This window comes from Salvelinus alpinus, chromosome 1 (assembly GCF_045679555.1).
Source record: "Salvelinus alpinus chromosome 1, SLU_Salpinus.1, whole genome shotgun sequence".
Classification (NCBI taxonomy): Eukaryota; Metazoa; Chordata; class Actinopteri; order Salmoniformes; family Salmonidae; genus Salvelinus; species Salvelinus alpinus.
In genome coordinates this window covers 3,524,336-3,543,299 of record NC_092086.1, presented here as the reverse complement: position 1 = coordinate 3,543,299, position 18,964 = coordinate 3,524,336, and the positions used below count along the sequence as shown (strand labels likewise).

The 18,964-nt window shown below is 50.4% G+C and overlaps 2 protein-coding genes across 6 annotated transcripts in view; both read right to left on the bottom strand.

The window, feature by feature from the left end:
* LOC139569071 (phosphoribosyl pyrophosphate synthase-associated protein 2) overlaps window positions 1-18,964 on the bottom strand; it is a 393,458-nt gene that overhangs the window by 224,938 nt on the left and 149,556 nt on the right. The gene's annotated exons all lie outside the window — the stretch shown is intronic.
* Window positions 3,864-18,964, bottom strand: part of LOC139568932 (caskin-1-like) — a 111,307-nt gene continuing 96,206 nt past the window's right edge. For 2 of the 5 annotated variants that reach the window (XM_071390942.1, XM_071390944.1), the window contains 4 exons: window positions 6,740-6,844; window positions 5,568-5,686; window positions 4,991-5,072; window positions 3,864-4,318 (listed from right to left, as the gene is read on the bottom strand). In XM_071390942.1, the coding sequence (XP_071247043.1) occupies window positions 3,879-4,318; window positions 4,991-5,072; window positions 5,568-5,686; window positions 6,740-6,844 (746 nt within the window). In that variant the 3' untranslated portion in view covers window positions 3,864-3,878. Of the gene's footprint in view, window positions 4,319-4,990; window positions 5,073-5,119; window positions 5,423-5,567; window positions 5,687-6,739; window positions 6,845-18,964 lie in introns of those variants that run through there. The other 3 variants (XM_071390943.1, XM_071390946.1, XM_071390945.1) reach the window with 2 other exon arrangements.

Below are 18,964 nucleotides of genomic sequence, written 5' to 3'. Positions count from 1 at the left end.
ACATATCCAGTATAGTATATATCCAGTATAGTATATATCCAGTATAGTATATATACAGTATAGTATATATACAGTATAGTAAATGTATATAGAGTATAGTATATATCCAGTATGGTATAGTGTATATATATAGTATATATCCAATATGGTATAATATATATAGTATAGTATATATCCAGTATAGAATAGTATATATATATATATACTGTATATATATATATATATAGTATAGGCTCATATCAGAGAGGTTTAGAGAACACAAAACAACGTCCCTGGGCAGCAAACAAGGAACACAGGGATGGAGGAGGAGGAACACAGAGATGGAGGAGGAGGAACACAGGGATGGAGGAGGAGGAACACAGAGATGGAGGAGGAACACAGAGATGGAGGAGGAGGAACACAGAGATGGAGGAGGAGGAACACAGAGATGGAGGAGGAGGAACACAGAGATGGAGGAGGAGGAACACAGGGATGGAGGAGGAGGAACACAGGGATGGAGGAGGAGGAACACAGAGATGGAGGAGGAGGAACACAGGGATGGAGGAGGAGGAACACAGAGATGGAGGAGGAGGAACACAGGGATGGAGGAGGAGGAACACAGAGATGGAGGAGGAGGAACACAGGGATGGAGGAGGAGGAACACAGAGATGGAGGAGGAGGAACACAGAGATGGAGGAGGAGGAACACAGAGATGGAGGAGGAGGAACACAGGGATGGAGGAGGAACACAGAGATGGAGGAGGAACACAGGGATGGAGGAGGAGGAACACAGAGATGGAGGAGGAACACAGGGATGGAGGAGGAACACAGGGATGGAGGAGGAGGAACACAGAGATGGAGGAGGAGGAACACAGAGATGGAGGAGGAACACAGAGATGGAGGAGGAACACAGGGATGGAGGAGGAGGAACACAGAGATGGAGGAGGAACACAGGGATGGAGGAGGAGGAACACAGAGATGGAGGAGGAACACAGGGATGGAGGAGGAACACAGGGATGGAGGAGGAGGAACACAGAGATGGAGGAGGAACACAGAGATGGAGGAAGGAGGAACACAGAGATGGAGGAGGAACACAGAGATGGAGGAGGAGGAACACAGAGATGGAGGAGGAGGAACACAGAGATGGAGGAGGAACACAGGGATGGAGGAGGAACACAGAGATGGAGGAGGAGGAACACAGGGATGGAGGAGGAGGAACACAGGGATGGAGGAGGAGGAACACAGGGATGGAGGAGGAGGAACACAGAGATGGAGGAGGAACACAGAGATGGAGGAGGAACACAGGGATGGAGGAGGAGGAACACAGAGATGGAGGAGGAACACAGAGATGGAGGAGGAACACAGGGAAGGAGGAGGAGGAACACAGAGATGGAGGAGGAACACAGAGATGGAGGAGGAGGAACACAGAGATGGAGGAGGAACACAGAGATGGAGGAGGAACACAGGGATGGAGGAGGAACACAGAGATGGAGGAGGAACACAGGGATGGAGGAGGAGGAACACAGAGATGGAGGAGGAACACAGAGATGGAGGAGGAGGAACACAGGGATGGAGGAGGAACACAGGGATGGAGGAGGAGGAACACAGGGATGGAGGAGGAGGAACACAGGGATGGAGGAGGAGGAACACAGAGATGGAGGAGGAACACAGGGATGGAGGAGGAACACAGAGATGGAGGAGGAGGAACACAGAGATGGAGGAGGAACACAGAGATGGAGGAGGAGGAACACAGAGATGGAGGAGGAGGAACACAGGGATGGAGGAGGAGGAACACAGGGATGGAGGAGGAGGAACACAGAGATGGAGGAGGAGGAACACAGGGATGGAGGAGGAGGAACACAGAGATGGAGGAGGAACACAGAGATGGAGGAGGAACACAGGGATGGAGGAGGAGGAACACAGAGATGGAGGAGGAACACAGGGATGGAGGAGGAGGAACACAGAGATGGAGGAGGAACACAGAGATGGAGGAGGAACACAGGGATGGAGGAGGAGGAACACAGAGATGGAGGAGGAACACAGAGATGGAGGAGGAGGAACACAGAGATGGAGGAGGAGGAACACAGAGATGGAGGAGGAGGAACACAGAGATGGAGGAGGAGGAACACAGGGATGGAGGAGGAGGAACACAGGGATGGAGGAGGGAGGAACACAGGGATGGAGGAGGAACACAGGGATGGAGGAGGAGGAACACAGGGATGGAGGAGGAGGAACACAGGGATGGAGGAGGAGGAACACAGGGATGGAGGAGGAGGAACACAGAGATGGAGGAGGAGGAACACAGGGATGGAGGAGGAGGAACACAGAGATGGAGGAGGAACACAGAGATGGAGGAGGAACACAGGGATGGAGGAGGAGGAACACAGAGATGGAGGAGGAACACAGAGATGGAGGAGGAACACAGGGATGGAGGAGGAACACAGGGATGGAGGAGGAGGAACACAGAGATGGAGGAGGAACACAGAGATGGAGGAGGAGGAACACAGAGATGGAGGAGGAACACAGAGATGGAGGAGGAGGAACACAGGGATGGAGGAGGAGGAACACAGAGATGGAGGAGGAACACAGGGATGGAGGAGGAGGAACACAGAGATGGAGGAGGAGGAACACAGGGATGGAGGAGGAGGAACACAGGGATGGAGGAGGAACACAGAGATGGAGGAGGAACACAGGGATGGAGGAGGAGGAACACAGGGATGGAGGAGGAGGAACACAGAGATGGAGGAGGAACACAGGGATGGAGGAGGAGGAACACAGAGATGGAGGAGGAGGAACACAGGGATGGAGGAGGAGGAACACAGGGATGGAGGAGGAACACAGGGATGGAGGAGGAACACAGAGATGGAGGAGGAACACAGGGATGGAGGAGGAACACAGGGATGGAGGAGGAGGAACACAGAGATGGAGGAGGAACACAGGGATGGAGGAGGAACACAGGGATGGAGGAGGAGGAACACAGGGATGGAGGAGGAGGAACACAGGGATGGAGGAGGAGGAACACAGGGATGGAGGAGGAGGAACACAGAGATGGAGGAGGAACACAGAGATGGAGGAGGAGGAACACAGGGATGGAGGAGGAGGAACACAGAGATGGAGGAGGAGGAACACAGGGATGGAGGAGGAACACAGGGATGGAGGAGGAGGAACACAGGGATGGAGGAGGAGGAACACAGGGATGGAGGAGGAGGAACACAGGGATGGAGGAGGAGGAACACAGAGATGGAGGAGGAGGAACACAGGGATGGAGGAGGAGGAACACAGGGATGGAGGAGGAGGAACACAGGGATGGAGGAGGAGGAACACAGGGATGGAGGAGGAACACAGGGATGGAGGAGGAACTGAAAGGAGAGAAGACTGAACAGAGACAGATAGAGGAGGAGGATGAGACAGATAGAACAGAATCTCTCTCAGAGGAGTGACAGAACAGACCGAGGAAGAGGAAGAGACAGATAGAGGAGGAGGAAGAGAGAGATGACAGAAATGCAGATAACACACACACTCAGACCGGAGCACCCACACACACACACACACACACACACACACACACACACACACACACACACACACACACACACACACACACACACACACACACACACACACACACACACACCCACACACACACACACACACTCACCGTGTCATGGCTGCAACCGAATACTCGCAATAAGGACGAGGCCAGCTGAGAGAGTAAGTGTTTGGACATCCTGGGTGTGTGTCTGTGTGTCCGTGGTTCTGTGTGTGTGTGTGTGTGTGTCTGTGTGTCCGTGTGTGTCTGTGTGTCCGTGTGTGTCTGTGTGTCCGTGTTCGAGACTGTGTGTCTGTGTGTCCGTGTGTGTCTGTGTGTCCGTTTGTGTCCGTGTTCGCGTGTGTCCGTGGTTATGGGTGTGTCTCCGTGTTCGAGACTGTGTGTCCGTGTGTCCGTGGTTCTGTGTGTGTGTCCGTGGTTCTGGGTGTGTGTGTGTGTGTGTGTGTCCGTGATGCCGGGTGTGTGTGTGTGTGTGTCCGTGATTCCGTGTGTGTGTGTGTGTGTCCGCGGTTGTGGGTGTGTGTGTCTCCGTCTGTGTGTGTTTCTGTCGTTGGTGGAGAGTGTGTGAGAGAAGCTGAAGGGAAGAGGGACGTTTCGGTGAGGAGAGGGACGCAGTGAAGCAGGAAGTGTGTGAGTGATGACTCTGAGAGGAGGAGTGTCTTTCCGTCTGTCTGTCTTACCTTCCCCTCGCCTTGCCCCTCCCCCTTCCAGGTTGCCGTGGCGTCATAGGGTGGAGCTTCGTGGAGCGGGCATCCTGATTGGCTCGACTGTCTAGAGGCAGAGGCGGAGCCTGGAGGTAACACACACTGTCGTTGGGTCGAGCTCAACCACTCATATTTTCATTATTTGACCCAACCAATCCTGTCCCACCATTTCTTTCTATACAACCGATCCCCCTCATTCACCGTGTGAATAACCAATCAGGTTTCACCTCCTCCTCAGTAACTGGCCTTGTCAGCCAATCACAGGCCTCCTCTACTAACTACTGGCCATCTGGATGACAGAGCCGCCAAGATTCAGATCCCTGTGTGTGTGTGTGTGTGTGTGTGTGGTGTGTGTGTGTGTGTGTGTGTGTGTGTGTGTGTGTGTGGTCTGTGTCTGTGTCTGTGTCTGTGTCTGTGTGTGTGTGAGAGTGAGTGAGTGTGTGTGTGTGTGTGTGCGATTGCTATAATGCAGTTTTAAAGGGAACAGATGACGCTCTCTATATCTCCCTCACCCCCTCTGTCTCTCTCTCTCTCTCTCTCTCTCTCATCTCTCTCTCTCTCTCTCTCTCTCTCCCCATCCCTCTCTCTCACTGGAGTGATGTGTACCTGTAGATTACCACACACACACACACACACACACACACACACACACACACACACACACACACACACACACACACACACACACACACACACACACACACACACACACACACACACACACACACACACACACACACACACACACACACACCTACCTGTAGATAGCTCTACAGACTTGGACTGTTCCAGCAGGTGCTCTTTGGCTTTGGCAGACTGAGACAGCACTGTCGCCAGGAGCTACAGGGAGAAACAACACAGCCTTTAGTTCTATACAACACACAGAGAGAGACAGCACTGTCACCAGGAGCTACAGGGAGAAACAACACAGCCTTTAGTTCTATACAACACACAGAGAGAGACAGCACTGTCGCCAGGAGCTACAGGGAGAAACAACACAGCCTTTAGTTCTATACAACACACAGAGAGAGACAGCACTGTCGCCAGGAGCTACAGGGAGAAACAACACAGCCTTTAGTTCTATACAACACACAGAGAGAGACAGCACTGTCGCCAGGAGCTACAGGGAGAAACAACACAGCCTTTAGTTCTATACAACACACAGAGAGAGACAGCACTGTCGCCAGGAGCTACAGGGTGTGTGTGTGTGTGTGTGTGTGGTGTGGTGTGGTGTGTGTGTGTGTGTGTGTGTGTGTGTGTGTGTGTGTGTGTGTGTGTGTGTGTGTGTGTGTGTGTGTGTGTGTGTGTGTGTGTGTGTGTGTGTGTGCTCCTCACCTTAACCCCCTCGGCCTGCGCGTGGAGAATGTGGGTGGAGCTCCCGGCACTCTGACCACTCCCTGATGACCTCACACTGGTCACGCTGCCAGAGCTCCCCACGCTACTACGGTCTCCACCTGGTCAACACACACACACACACACACACACACACACATACACACACACACACACACACACACACACACACACACACACCACACACACACACACACACACACACACCACACACACACACACACACACACACACACACACACACACACACACACACACACACACCACACACACACACACACACACACACACACACACACACACACACACACACTGGTGTGTTAACACAGAGTCAGGTGACATATGTGTTTCTCTGCTACAATGCACTGGACAGCAGCCCACTCAACAGCATGTGTTCACGACTAGGACGGACGAGGTGATTGACGGAGTGACTGACACACTTAAACACACACACACACACACACACAGAGATTAACGCAGGCCTGATGACTGACAGAGCAGACAGAGAGACTAAAGACCCATGCAGATAGATAGATAGATAGATAGATAGATAGAACGATAGATAGATAGATAGATAGATAGATAGATAGATAGATAGATAGATAGATAGGTAGATAGATAGATAGATAGATAGATAGATAGATAGATAGATAGATAGATAGATAGATAGATAGATAGAACGTAGATATATAGATAGAACGTAGATATATTGATAGATATATAGATAGATAGATAGATAGATAGATAGATAGATAGAACGATAGATATATAGATAGAACGTAGATAGATAGATAGAACGATAGAACAATAGAGAGATAGAGAGAGAGAGAGATAGATATAGATAGATAGATAATGACCGCAGCCCTACACACACAGCCAGGGACCAGGTACTGCCAGGTACAGCCAGGGACCAGGTACTGCCAGGTAGGTACTGGGCTCTGTTCAGCTCTGGACATAATGGAGGGATAGCTGGGTCTCTAAGGTGCCCCTATCCACTGATTCTAGGTCAGATCCTATAGGGCCATTGTGTTGCCTTGCCCTATAGTATTAGCCTGAAAAATCTGATCTAGATCTGTGGTTAGGGGCAGCTTCTATCTGTAGACAACGCCACAGGTCAGGGGTCAGGCAGGGCTGCGCCGGGGGGGCGGGGTTACCTGGCCCAGGCTTGCGCAGCACCCATATCTCCTCGCTGGAGCTGCCTTGGGGGCCGCGGGACCGGGTGGGGGAACCGTGAGGGGTGGCTTCTGAGCCGCGACAACCTTCAACACAGAAACCCACTGTTAACCTCTAACCCTGCTCCGCTAATCTAGCTGTAGCCGCGCTAACCCTGCTCCGCTAATCTAGCTGCAGCCGCGCTAACCCTGCTCCGCTAATCTAGCTGTAGCCGCGCTAACCCTGCTCCGCTAATCTAGCTGTAGCCCGCTCTGACCCCGGCTACGCTAAAACTATCGGCTAATCCTGGGGATAAACTAGCCTTAGCACCTAACTTCCGGGGGTTAAACTACCATTAGCAGCTAACCCCAAACTAGCCATCACTGCTAGTCCTGGGGCTAAACTACCATTAGCAGCTAACCCCAAACTAGCCATCACTGCTAGTCCTGGGGCTAAAATAGCATTGGAAGCTAACCCTGTCACTGAACTAGCATTAGTAGCTAACCTTAAACTAGGAATCACTGCTAGTCCTGGGGCTAAACTACCATTAGCAGCTAACCCCAAACTAGCCATCACTGCTAGTCCTGGGGCTAAAATAGCATTGGAAGCTAACCCTGTCACTGAACTAGCATTAGTAGCTAACCTTAAACTAGGAATCACTGCTAGTCCTGGGGCTAAACTAGCATTAGTAGCTAACCCCAAACTAGCCATCACTGCTTGCTCTGGGGCTAAAATAGCATTGGAAGCTAACCCTGTCACTGAACTAGCATTAGTAGCTAACCTTAAACTAGGAATCACTGCTAGTCCTGGGGCTAAACTAGCATTAGTAGCTAACCCCAAACTAGCCATCACTGCTAGCTCTGGGGCTAAAATAGCATTGGAAGCTAACCCTGTCACTGAACTAGCATTAGTAGCTAACCTTAAACTAGGAATCACTGCTAGTCCTGGGGCTAAACTACCATTAGCAGCTAACCCCAAACTAGCCATCACTGCTAGTCCTGGGGCTAAATTAGCATTAGCAGCAAACGATGTCACTGAAACAGCATTAGTAGCTAACCTTAAACTAGGAATCACTGCTAGACCCTGTGGCTAAACTACCAGTAGCGGTTAACCCTGACGCTAATGTAGTGTTAGCCAATAACTAGCATTAGCAGCTAACAATTAAGCTAAACTAGCATTAATTGCAAACAGTTAATGACTCACCCTCTAACTCTAACACCTTAGCTTTGCTAGCATTGACCCGCTAATCCTAAACTGGCTAACCAGCCCCACCACGATCCCCCAACCAGCAGGACAGATGGGGGTGCAGGGGGACCCGAGAATATACTATATACCTGCTTGTTTAACCTCACCCTATCTTTAACAGCAGACACAGACACACATCACAAATATATATATATATATTCCATAGATATATGAGAACATTTATATACCATCGTACATAAATAGATCAGTAACATGCATGTATATCTGTGTAGATATATATATGTCAGAATGTACATAAATATACATATATATATATATATATATATATATATATATAATATATAACGAGATATATGATGAAGGGTAAGGTAAGGTAGGTCCGGTATGAGCTGCAGTGCATCAGGAGAGAGGATTACAGTAGAACAGGGACTCAAGGCCTTTAGAGACTGGAGGTGAGGATTACAGTAGAACAGGGACTCAAGGCCTTTAGAGACTGGAGGAGAGGATTACAGTAGAACAGGGACTCAAGGCCTTTAGAGACTGGAGGAGAGGGTTACAGTAGAACAGGGACTCAAGGCCTTTAGAGACTGGAGGAGAGGATTACAGTAGAACAGGGACTCTAGGCCTTTAGAGACTAGAGGAGAGGATTACAGTAGAACAGGGACTCAAGGCCTTTATAAATCATAGAGACTGGAGGAGAGGGTTACAGTAGAACAGGGACTCAAGGCCTTTAGAGACTGGAGGAGAGGGTTACAGTAGAACAGGGACTCAAGGCCTTTAGAGACTGGAGGTGAGGATTACAGTAGAACAGGGACTCAAGGCCTTTAGAGACTGGAGGAGAGGATTACAGTAGAACAGGGACTCAAGGCCTTTAGAGACTGGATGAGAGGGTTACAGTAGAACAGGGACTCAAGGCCTTTAGAGACTGGAGGAGAGGATTACAGTAGAACAGGGACTCTAGGCCTTTAGAGACTAGAGGAGAGGATTACAGTAGAACAGGGACTCAAGGCCTTTATAAATCATAGAGACTGGAGGAGAGGGTTACAGTAGAACAGGGACTCAAGGCCTTTAGAGACTGGAGGAGAGGATTACAGTAGAACAGGGACTCAAGGCCTTTAGAGACTGGAGGAGAGGATTACAGTAGAACAGGGACTCAAGGCCTTTAGAGACTGGAGGAAAGGATTACAGTAGAACAGGGACTCAAGGCCTTTAGAGACTGGAGGAGAGGGTTACAGTAGAACAGGGACTCAAGGCCTTTAGAGACTGGAGGAGAAGGTTACAGTAGAACAGGGACTCAAGGCCTTTAGAGACTGGAGGAGAGGGTTTACAGTAGAACAGGGACTCAAGGCCTTTAGAGACTGGAGGAGAGGATTACAGTAGAACAGGGACTCAAGGCCTTTAGAGACTGGAGGAGAGGGTTTACAGTAGAACAGGGACTCAAGGCCTTTAGAGACTGGAGGAGAGGATTACAGTAGAACTGGGACTCAAGGCCTTTTATAGACTGGAGGAGAGGATTACAGTAGAACAGGGACTCAAGGCCTTTAGAGACTGGAGGAGAGGATTACAGTAGAACAGGGACTCAAGGCCTTTAGAGACTGGAGGAGAGGGTTACAGTAGAACAGGGACTCAAGGCCTTTAGAGACTGGAGGAGAGGATTACAGTAGAACAGGGACTCAAGGCCTTTAGAGACTGGAGGAAAGGATTACAGTAGAACAGGGACTCAAGGCCTTTAGAGACTGGAGGAGAGGATTACAGTAGAACAGGGACCTTTAGAGACTGGAGGAGAGGATTACAGTAGAACAGGGACTCAAGGCCTTTAGAGACTGGAGGAGAGGATTACAGTAGAACAGGGACTCAAGGCCTTTAGAGACTGGAGGAGAGGATTACAGTAGAACAGGGACTCAAGGCCTTTAGAGACTGGAGGAGAGGATTACAGTAGAACAGGGACTCAAGGCCTTTAGAGACTAGAGGAGAGGATTACAGTAGAACAGGGACTCAAGGCCTTTAGAGACTGGAGGAGAGAGTTACAGTAGAACAGGGACTCAAGGCCTTTAGAGACTGGAGGAGAGGATTACAGTAGAACAGGGACTCAAGGCCTTTAGAGACCGGAGGAGAGGGTTACAGTAGAACAGGGACTCAAGGCCTTTAGAGACTGGAGGAGAGGGTTACAGTAGAACAGGGACTCAAGGCCTTTAGAGACTGGAGGAGAGGGTTACAGTAGAACAGGGACTCAAGGCCTTTAGAGACTGGAGGAGAGGATTACAGTAGAACAGGGACTCAAGGCCTTTAGAGACTGGAGGAGAGGGTTACAGTAGAACAGGGACTCAAGGCCTTTAGAGACTGGAGGAGAGGGTTACAGTAGAACAGGGACATCGGTGCCCGTATCCACAAAGCCTCTCTGAGTACGAGTGCTGATCTAAGATCAGGTGCCACCTGTCCATATAAACGCATTAAAATTGGATTTAAAAGGCAAAACTGGGGAGGGTTATAGACACGCTTTACACGTGGTTTCTAAAGGCTAAATACGAGTGGTGTAGTGGGAGGATATAGTGGAGGCATAATGGGAAGGAAAATGTCCAGGTTTCAACACCATGAAGGAAAAGGAAACATATAATGATGCTAATGACAGGCCTAACTGTCTTCTGAAAGATGGAAAAGCTTCCCCCCAAAAACACACATTCTCTATGTAACGTTAACTAGCTACAAACTAGCCTATGTTTACCTTGCAGAATGATATCGTGATTATTTACATCAATTAAGTAGGCCATTTGTTTTGAAAACGCCATCTCGTGCTACAGAAACACCGCTAACCAAACAACAGCGCTAAACACCGCTAACCAAACAACAGCGCTAAACACCGCTAACCAAACAACAGTGCTAAACACCGCTAACCAAACATCAGCGCTAAACACCGCTAACCAAACAACAGTGCTAAACACCGCTAACCAAACAACAGTGCTAAACACCGCTAACCAAACAACAGTGCTAAACACCGCTAACCAAACAACAGCGCTAAACACCGCTAACCAAACAACAGCGCTAAACACCGCTAACCAAACAACAGTGCTAAACACCGCTAACCAAACAACAGTGCTAAACACCGCTAACCAAACATCAGTGCTAAACACCGCTAACCAAACATCAGTGCTAAACACCGCTAACCAAACAACAGCGCTAAACATCGCTAACCGAACAACAGCGCTAAACACCGCTAACCAAACATCAGTGCTAAACACCGCTAACCAAACATCAGTGCTAAACACCGCTAACCGAACAACAGTGCTAAACACCGCTAACCAAACATCAGTGCTAAACACCGCTAACCAAACAACAGCGCTAAACACCGCTAACCAAACAACAGTGCTAAACACCGCTAACCAAACAACAGCGCTAAACACCGCTAACCGAACAACAGCGCTAAACACCGCTAACCGAACAACAGTGCTAAACACCGCTAACCAAACATCAGTGCTAAACACCGCTAACCAAACAACAGCGCTAAACACCGCTAACCAAACAACAGTGCTAAACACCGCTAACCAAACATCAGTGCTAAACACCGCTAACCGAACAACAGCGCTAAACACCGCTAAGTGGGTGGTATAGTCAGGTTGAGTGGGTGGTATAGTCAGGTTGAGTGGGTGGTATAGTCAGGTTGAGTGGGTGGTATAGTCAGGTTGAGTGGGTGGTATAGTCAGGTTGAGTGGGTGGTATAGTCAGGTTGAGTGGGTGGTATGGTCAGGTTGAGTGGGTGGTATGGTCAGGTTGAGTGGGTGGTATAGTCAGGTTGAGTGGGTGGTATAGTCAGGTTGAGTGGGTGGTATAGTCAGATTGAGTGGGTGGTATAGTCAGGTTGAGTGGGTGGTATAGTCAGGTTGAGTGGGTGGTATGGTCAGGTTGAGTGGGTGGTATGGTCAGGGTGAGTGGGTGGTATAGTCAGGTTGAGTGGGTGGTATAGTCAGGTTGAGTGGGTGGTATAGTCAGGTTGAGTGGGTGGTATAGTCAGGTTGAGTGGGTGGTATGGTCAGGTTGAGTCTGTGGTATAGTCAGGTTGAGTGGGTGGTATAGTCAGGTTGAGTGGGTGGTATAGTCAGGTTGAGTGGGTGGTAGGGTCAGGTTGAGTGGGTGGTATAGTCAGGTTGAGTGGGTGGTATAGTCAGGTTGAGTGGGTGGTATAGTCAGGTTGAGTGGGTGGTATAGTCAGGTTGAGTGGGTGGTATAGTCAGGTTGAGTGGGTGGTATAGTCAGGTTGAGTGGGTGGTAGGGTCAGGTTGAGTGGGTGGTATAGTCAGGTTGAGTGGGTGGTATAGTCAGGTTGAGTGGGTGGTATAGTCAGGTTGAGTGGGTGGTAGGGTCAGGTTGAGTGGGTGGTATAGTCAGGTTGAGTGGGTGGTATAGTCAGGTTGAGTGGGTGGTATAGTCAGGTTGAGTGGGTGGTAGGGTCAGGTTGAGTGGGTGGTATAGTCAGGTTGAGTGGGTGGTATAGTCAGATTGAGTGGGTGGTATAGTCAGGTTGAGTGGGTGGTATAGTCAGGTTGAGTGGGTGGTATAGTCAGGTTGAGTGGGTGGTAGGGTCAGGTTGAGTGGGTGGTATAGTCAGGTTGAGTGGGTGGTATAGTCAGATTGAGTGGGTGGTATAGTCAGGTTGAGTGGGTGGTATAGTCAGGTTGAGTGGGTGGTATGGTCAGGTTGAGTGGGTGGTATGGTCAGGTTGAGTGGGTGGTATAGTCAGGTTGAGTGGGTGGTATGGTCAGGTTGAGTGGGTGGTATAGTCAGGTTGAGTGGGTGGTATAGTCAGGTTGAGTGGGTGGTATGGTCAGGTTGAGTGGGTGGTATAGTCAGGTTGAGTGGGTGGTATAGTCAGGTTGAGTGGGTGGTATGGTCAGGTTGAGTGGGTGGTATAGTCAGGTTGAGTGGGTGGTATAGTCAGGTTGAGTGGGTGGTATAGTCAGGTTGAGTGGGTGGTATAGTCAGGTTGAGTGGGTGGTATAGTCAGGTTGAGTGGGTGGTATAGTCAGGTTGAGTGGGTGGTATAGTCAGGTTGACTGGGTGGTATGGTCAGGTTGAGTGGGTGGTATAGTCAGGTTGAGTGGGTGGTATGGTCAGGTTGAGTGGGTGGTATAGTCAGGTTGAGTGGGTGGTATGGTCAGGTTGAGTGGGTGGTATAGTCAGGTTGAGTGGGTGGTATAGTCAGGTTGAGTGGGTGGTATAGTCAGGTTGAGTGGGTGGTATGGTCAGGTTGAGTGGGTGGTATAATCAGGTTGAGTGGGTGGTATGGTATGGTTGAGTGGGTGGTATGGTCAGGTTGAGTGGGTGGTAGAGTCAGGTTGAGTGGGTGGTATAGTCAGGTTGAGTGGGTGGTATAGTCAGGTTGAGTGGGTGGTATAGTCAGGTTGAGTGGGTGGTATAGTCAGGTTGAGTGGGTGGTAGGGTCAGGTTGAGTGGGTGGTATAGTCAGGTTGAGTGGGTGGTATAGTCAGGCTGAGTGGGTGGTATGGGCAGGTTGAGTGGGTGGTATGGGCAGGTTGAGTGGGTGGTATAGTCAGGTTGAGTGGGTGGTATAGTCAGGTTGAGTGGGTGGTATAGTCAGGTTGAGTGGGTGGTATAGTCAGGTTGAGTGGGTGGTATAGTCAGGTTGAGTGGGTGGTATAGTCAGGTTGAGTGGGTGGTATAGTCAGGTTGAGTGGGTGGTATAGTCAGGTTGAGTGGGTGGTATAGTCAGGTTGAGTGGGTGGTATAGTCAGGTTGAGTGGGTGGTATAGTCAGGTTGAGTGGGTGGTATAGTCAGGTTGAGTGGGTGGTATAGTCAGGTTGAGTGGGTGGTAGGGTCAGGTTGAGTGGGTGGTATAGTCAGGTTGAGTGGGTGGTATAGTCAGGTTGAGTGGGTGGTATAGTCAGGTTGAGTGGGTGGTATGGTCAGGTTGAGTGGGTGGTATAGTCAGGTTGAGTGGGTGGTATAGTCAGGTTGAGTGGGTGGTATAGTCAGGTTGAGTGGGTGGTATAGTCCGGTTGAGTGGGTGGTATAGTCAGGTTGAGTGGGTGGTATAGTCAGGTTGAGTGGGTGGTATAATCAGGTTGAGTGGGTGGTATGGTATGGTTGAGTGGGTGGTATGGTCAGGTTGAGTGGGTGGTAGAGTCAGGTTGAGTGGGTGGTATAGTCAGGTTGAGTGGGTGGTATAGTCAGGTTGAGTGGGTGGTATAGTCAGGTTGAGTGGATGGTATAGTCAGGTTGAGTGGGTGGTAGGGTCAGGTTGAGTGGGTGGTATAGTCAGGTTGAGTGGGTGGTATAGTCAGGCTGAGTGGGTGGTATGGGCAGGTTGAGTGGGTGGTATGGGCAGGTTGAGTGGGTGGTATAGTCAGGTTGAGTGGGTGGTATAGTCAGGTTGAGTGGGTGGTATAGTCAGGTTGAGTGGGTGGTATAGTCAGGTTGAGTGGGTGGTATAGTCAGGTTGAGTGGGTGGTATAGTCAGGTTGAGTGGGTGGTATGGTCAGGTTGAGTGGGTGGTATAGTCAGGTTGAGTGGGTGGTATAGTCAGGTTGAGTGGGTGGTATGGTCAGGTTGAGTGGGTGGTATAGTCAGGTTGAGTGGGTGGTATAGTCAGGTTGAGTGGGTGGTATGGTCAGGTTGAGTGGGTGGTATAGTCAGGTTGAGTGGGTGGTATAGTCAGGTTGAGTGGGTGGTATAGTCAGGTTGAGTGGGTGGTATAGTCAGGTTGAGTGGGTGGTATAGTCAGGTTGAGTGGGTGGTATAGTCAGGTTGAGTGGGTGGTATAGTCAGGTTGACTGGGTGGTATGGTCAGGTTGAGTGGGTGGTATAGTCAGGTTGAGTGGGTGGTATGGTCAGGTTGAGTGGGTGGTATAGTCAGGTTGAGTGGGTGGTATGGTCAGGTTGAGTGGGTGGTATAGTCAGGTTGAGTGGGTGGTATAGTCAGGTTGAGTGGGTGGTATAGTCAGGTTGAGTGGGTGGTATGGTCAGGTTGAGTGGGTGGTATAATCAGGTTGAGTGGGTGGTATGGTATGGTTGAGTGGGTGGTATGGTCAGGTTGAGTGGGTGGTAGAGTCAGGTTGAGTGGGTGGTATAGTCAGGTTGAGTGGGTGGTATAGTCAGGTTGAGTGGGTGGTATAGTCAGGTTGAGTGGGTGGTAGGGTCAGGTTGAGTGGGTGGTATAGTCAGGTTGAGTGGGTGGTATAGTCAGGCTGAGTGGGTGGTATGGGCAGGTTGAGTGGGTGGTATGGGCAGGTTGAGTGGGTGGTATAGTCAGGTTGAGTGGGTGGTATAGTCAGGTTGAGTGGGTGGTATAGTCAGGTTGAGTGGGTGGTATAGTCAGGTTGAGTGGGTGGTATAGTCAGGTTGAGTGGGTGGTATAGTCAGGTTGAGTGGGTGGTATAGTCAGGTTGAGTGGGTGGTATAGTCAGGTTGAGTGGGTGGTATAGTCAGGTTGAGTGGGTGGTATAGTCAGGTTGAGTGGGTGGTATAGTCAGGTTGAGTGGGTGGTATAGTAGGGTTGAGTGGGTGGTAGGGTCAGGTTGAGTGGGTGGTATAGTCAGGTTGAGTGGGTGGTATAGTCAGGTTGAGTGGGTGGTAGGGTCAGGTTGAGTGGGTGGTATAGTCAGGTTGAGTGGGTGGTATAGTCAGGTTGAGTGGGTGGTATAGTCAGGTTGAGTGGGTGGTATGGTCAGGTTGAGTGGGTGGTATAGTCAGGTTGAGTGGGTGGTATAGTCAGGTTGAGTGGGTGGTATAGTCAGGTTGAGTGGGTGGTATAGTCAGGTTGAGTGGGTGGTATAGTCAGGTTGAGTGGGTGGTATAATCAGGTTGAGTGGGTGGTATGGTATGGTTGAGTGGGTGGTATGGTCAGGTTGAGTGGGTGGTATAGTCAGGTTGAGTGGGTGGTATAGTCAGGTTGAGTGGGTGGTATAGTCAGGTTGAGTGGGTGGTATAGTCAGGTTGAGTGGGTGGTAGGGTCAGGTTGAGTGGGTGGTATAGTCAGGTTGAGTGGGTGGTATAGTCAGGTTGAGTGGGTGGTATGGGCAGGTTGAGTGGGTGGTATGGGCAGGTTGAGTGGGTGGTATAGTCAGGTTGAGTGGGTGGTATAGTCAGGTTGAGTGGGTGGTATAGTCAGGTTGAGTGGGTGGTATAGTCAGGTTGAGTGGGTGGTATAGTCAGGTTGAGTGGGTGGTATAGTCAGGTTGAGTGGGTGGTATAGTCAGGTTGAGTGGGTGGTATAGTCAGGTTGAGTGGGTGGTATAGTCAGGTGTATAGTCAGGTTGAGTGGGTGGTATAGTCAGGTTGAGTGGGTGGTATGGTCAGGTTGAGTGGGTGGTATAGTCAGGTTGAGTGGGTGGTATAGTCAGGTTGAGTGGGTGGTATAGTCAGGTTGAGTGGGTGGTATAGTCAGGTTGAGTGGGTGGTATAGTCAGGTTGAATGGGTGGTATAGTCAGGTTGACTGGGTGGTATGGTCAGGTTGAGTGGGTGGTAGGGTCAGGTTGAGTGGGTGGTATAGTCAGGTTGAGTGGGTGGTATAGTCAGGTTGAGTGGGTGGTATAGTCAGGTTGAGTGGGTGGTAGGGTCAGGTTGAGTGGGTGGTATAGTCAGGTTGAGTGGGTGGTATAGTCAGGTTGAGTGGGTGGTATAGTCAGGTTGAGTGGGTGGTAGGGTCAGGTTGAGTGGGTGGTATAGTCAGGTTGAGTGGGTGGTATAGTCAGATTGAGTGGGTGGTATAGTCAGGTTGAGTGGGTGGTATAGTCAGGTTGAGTGGGTGGTATAGTCAGGTTGAGTGGGTGGTAGGGTCAGGTTGAGTGGGTGGTATAGTCAGGTTGAGTGGGTGGTATAGTCAGATTGAGTGGGTGGTATAGTCAGGTTGAGTGGGTGGTATAGTCAGGTTGAGTGGGTGGTATGGTCAGGTTGAGTGGGTGGTATAGTCAGGTTGAGTGGGTGGTATAGTCAGGTTGAGTGGGTGGTATGGTCAGGTTGAGTGGGTGGTATAGTCAGGTTGAGTGGGTGGTATAGTCAGGTTGAGTGGGTGGTATGGTCAGGTTGAGTGGGTGGTATAGTCAGGTTGAGTGGGTGGTATAGTCAGGTTGAGTGGGTGGTATGGTCAGGTTGAGTGGGTGGTATAGTCAGGTTGAGTGGGTGGTATAGTCAGGTTGAGTGGGTGGTATAGTCAGGTTGAGTGGGTGGTATAGTCAGGTTGAGTGGGTGGTATAGTCAGGTTGAGTGGGTGGTATGGTCAGGTTGAGTGGGTGGTATAGTCAGGTTGAGTGGGTGGTATAGTCAGGTTGAGTGGGTGGTATAGTCAGGTTGAGTGGGTGGTATAGTCAGGTTGAGTGGGTGGTATAGTCAGGTTGAGTGGGTGGTATAGTCAGGTTGAGTGGGTGGTATAGTCAGGTTGAGTGGGTGGTATAGTCAGGTTGACTGGGTGGTATGGTCAGGTTGAGTGGGTGGTAGGGTCAGGTTGAGTGGGTGGTATAGTCAGGTTGAGTGGGTGGTATAGTCAGGTTGACTGGGTGGTATGGTCAGGTTGAGTGGGTGGTAGGGTCAGGTTGAGTGGGTGGTATAGTCAGGTTGAGTGGGTGGTATAGTCAGGTTGAGTGGGTGGTATAGTCAGGTTGAGTGGGTGGTAGGGTCAGGTTGAGTGGGTGGTATTGTCAGGTTGAGTGGGTGGTATAGTCAGGTTGAGTGGGTGGTATAGTCAGGTTGAGTGGGTGGTATGGTCAGGTTGAGTGGGTGGTATAGTCAGGTTGAGTGGGTGGTATGGTCAGGTTAAGTGGGTGGTAGGGTCAGGTTGAGTGGGTGGTATAGTCAGGTTGAGTGGGTGGTATAGTCAGGTTGAGTGGGTGGTATAGTCAGGTTGAGTGGGTGGTATAGTCAGGTTGAGTGGGTGGTATAGTCAGGTTGAGTGGGTGGTAGGGTCAGGTTGAGTGGGTGGTATAGTCAGGTTGAGTGGGTGGTATAGTCAGGTTGAGTGGGTGGTAGGGTCAGGTTGAGTGGGTGGTATAGTCAGGTTGAGTGGGTGGTATAGTCAGGTTGAGTGGGTGGTATAGTCAGGTTGAGTGGGTGGTATAGTCAGGTTGAGTGGGTGGTATAGTCAGGTTGAGTGGGTGGTATAGTCAGGTTGAGTGGGTGGTATAGTCAGGTTGACTGGGTGGTATGGTCAGGTTGAGTGGGTGGTATAGTCAGGTTGAGTGGGTGGTATGGTCAGGTTGAGTGGGTGGTATAGTCAGGTTGAGTGGGTGGTATGGTCAGGTTGAGTGGGTGGTATAGTCAGGTTGAGTGGGTGGTATAGTCAGGTTGAGTGGGTGGTATAGTCAGGTTGAGTGGGTGGTATGGTCAGGTTGAGTGGGTGGTATAATCAGGTTGAGTGGGTGGTATGGTATGGTTGAGTGGGTGGTATGGTCAGGTTGAGTGGGTGGTAGAGTCAGGTTGAGTGGGTGGTATAGTCAGGTTGAGTGGGTGGTATAGTCAGGTTGAGTGGGTGGTATAGTCAGGTTGAGTGGGTGGTAGGGTCAGGTTGAGTGGGTGGTATAGTCAGGTTGAGTGGGTGGTATAGTCAGGCTGAGTGGGTGGTATGGGCAGGTTGAGTGGGTGGTATGGGCAGGTTGAGTGGGTGGTATAGTCAGGTTGAGTGGGTGGTATAGTCAGGTTGAGTGGGTGGTATAGTCAGGTTGAGTGGGTGGTATAGTCAGGTTGAGTGGGTGGTATAGTCAGGTTGAGTGGGTGGTATAGTCAGGTTGAGTGGGTGGTATAGTCAGGTTGAGTGGGTGGTATAGTCAGGTTGAGTGGGTGGTATAGTCAGGTTGAGTGGGTGGTATAGTCAGGTTGAGTGGGTGGTATAGTCAGGTTGAGTGGGTGGTATAGTCAGGTTGAGTGGGTGGTAGGGTCAGGTTGAGTGGGTGGTATAGTCAGGTTGAGTGGGTGGTATAGTCAGGTTGAGTGGGTGGTAGGGTCAGGTTGATTGGGTGGTATAGTCAGGTTGAGTGGGTGGTATAGTCAGGTTGAGTGGGTGGTATAGTCAGGTTGAGT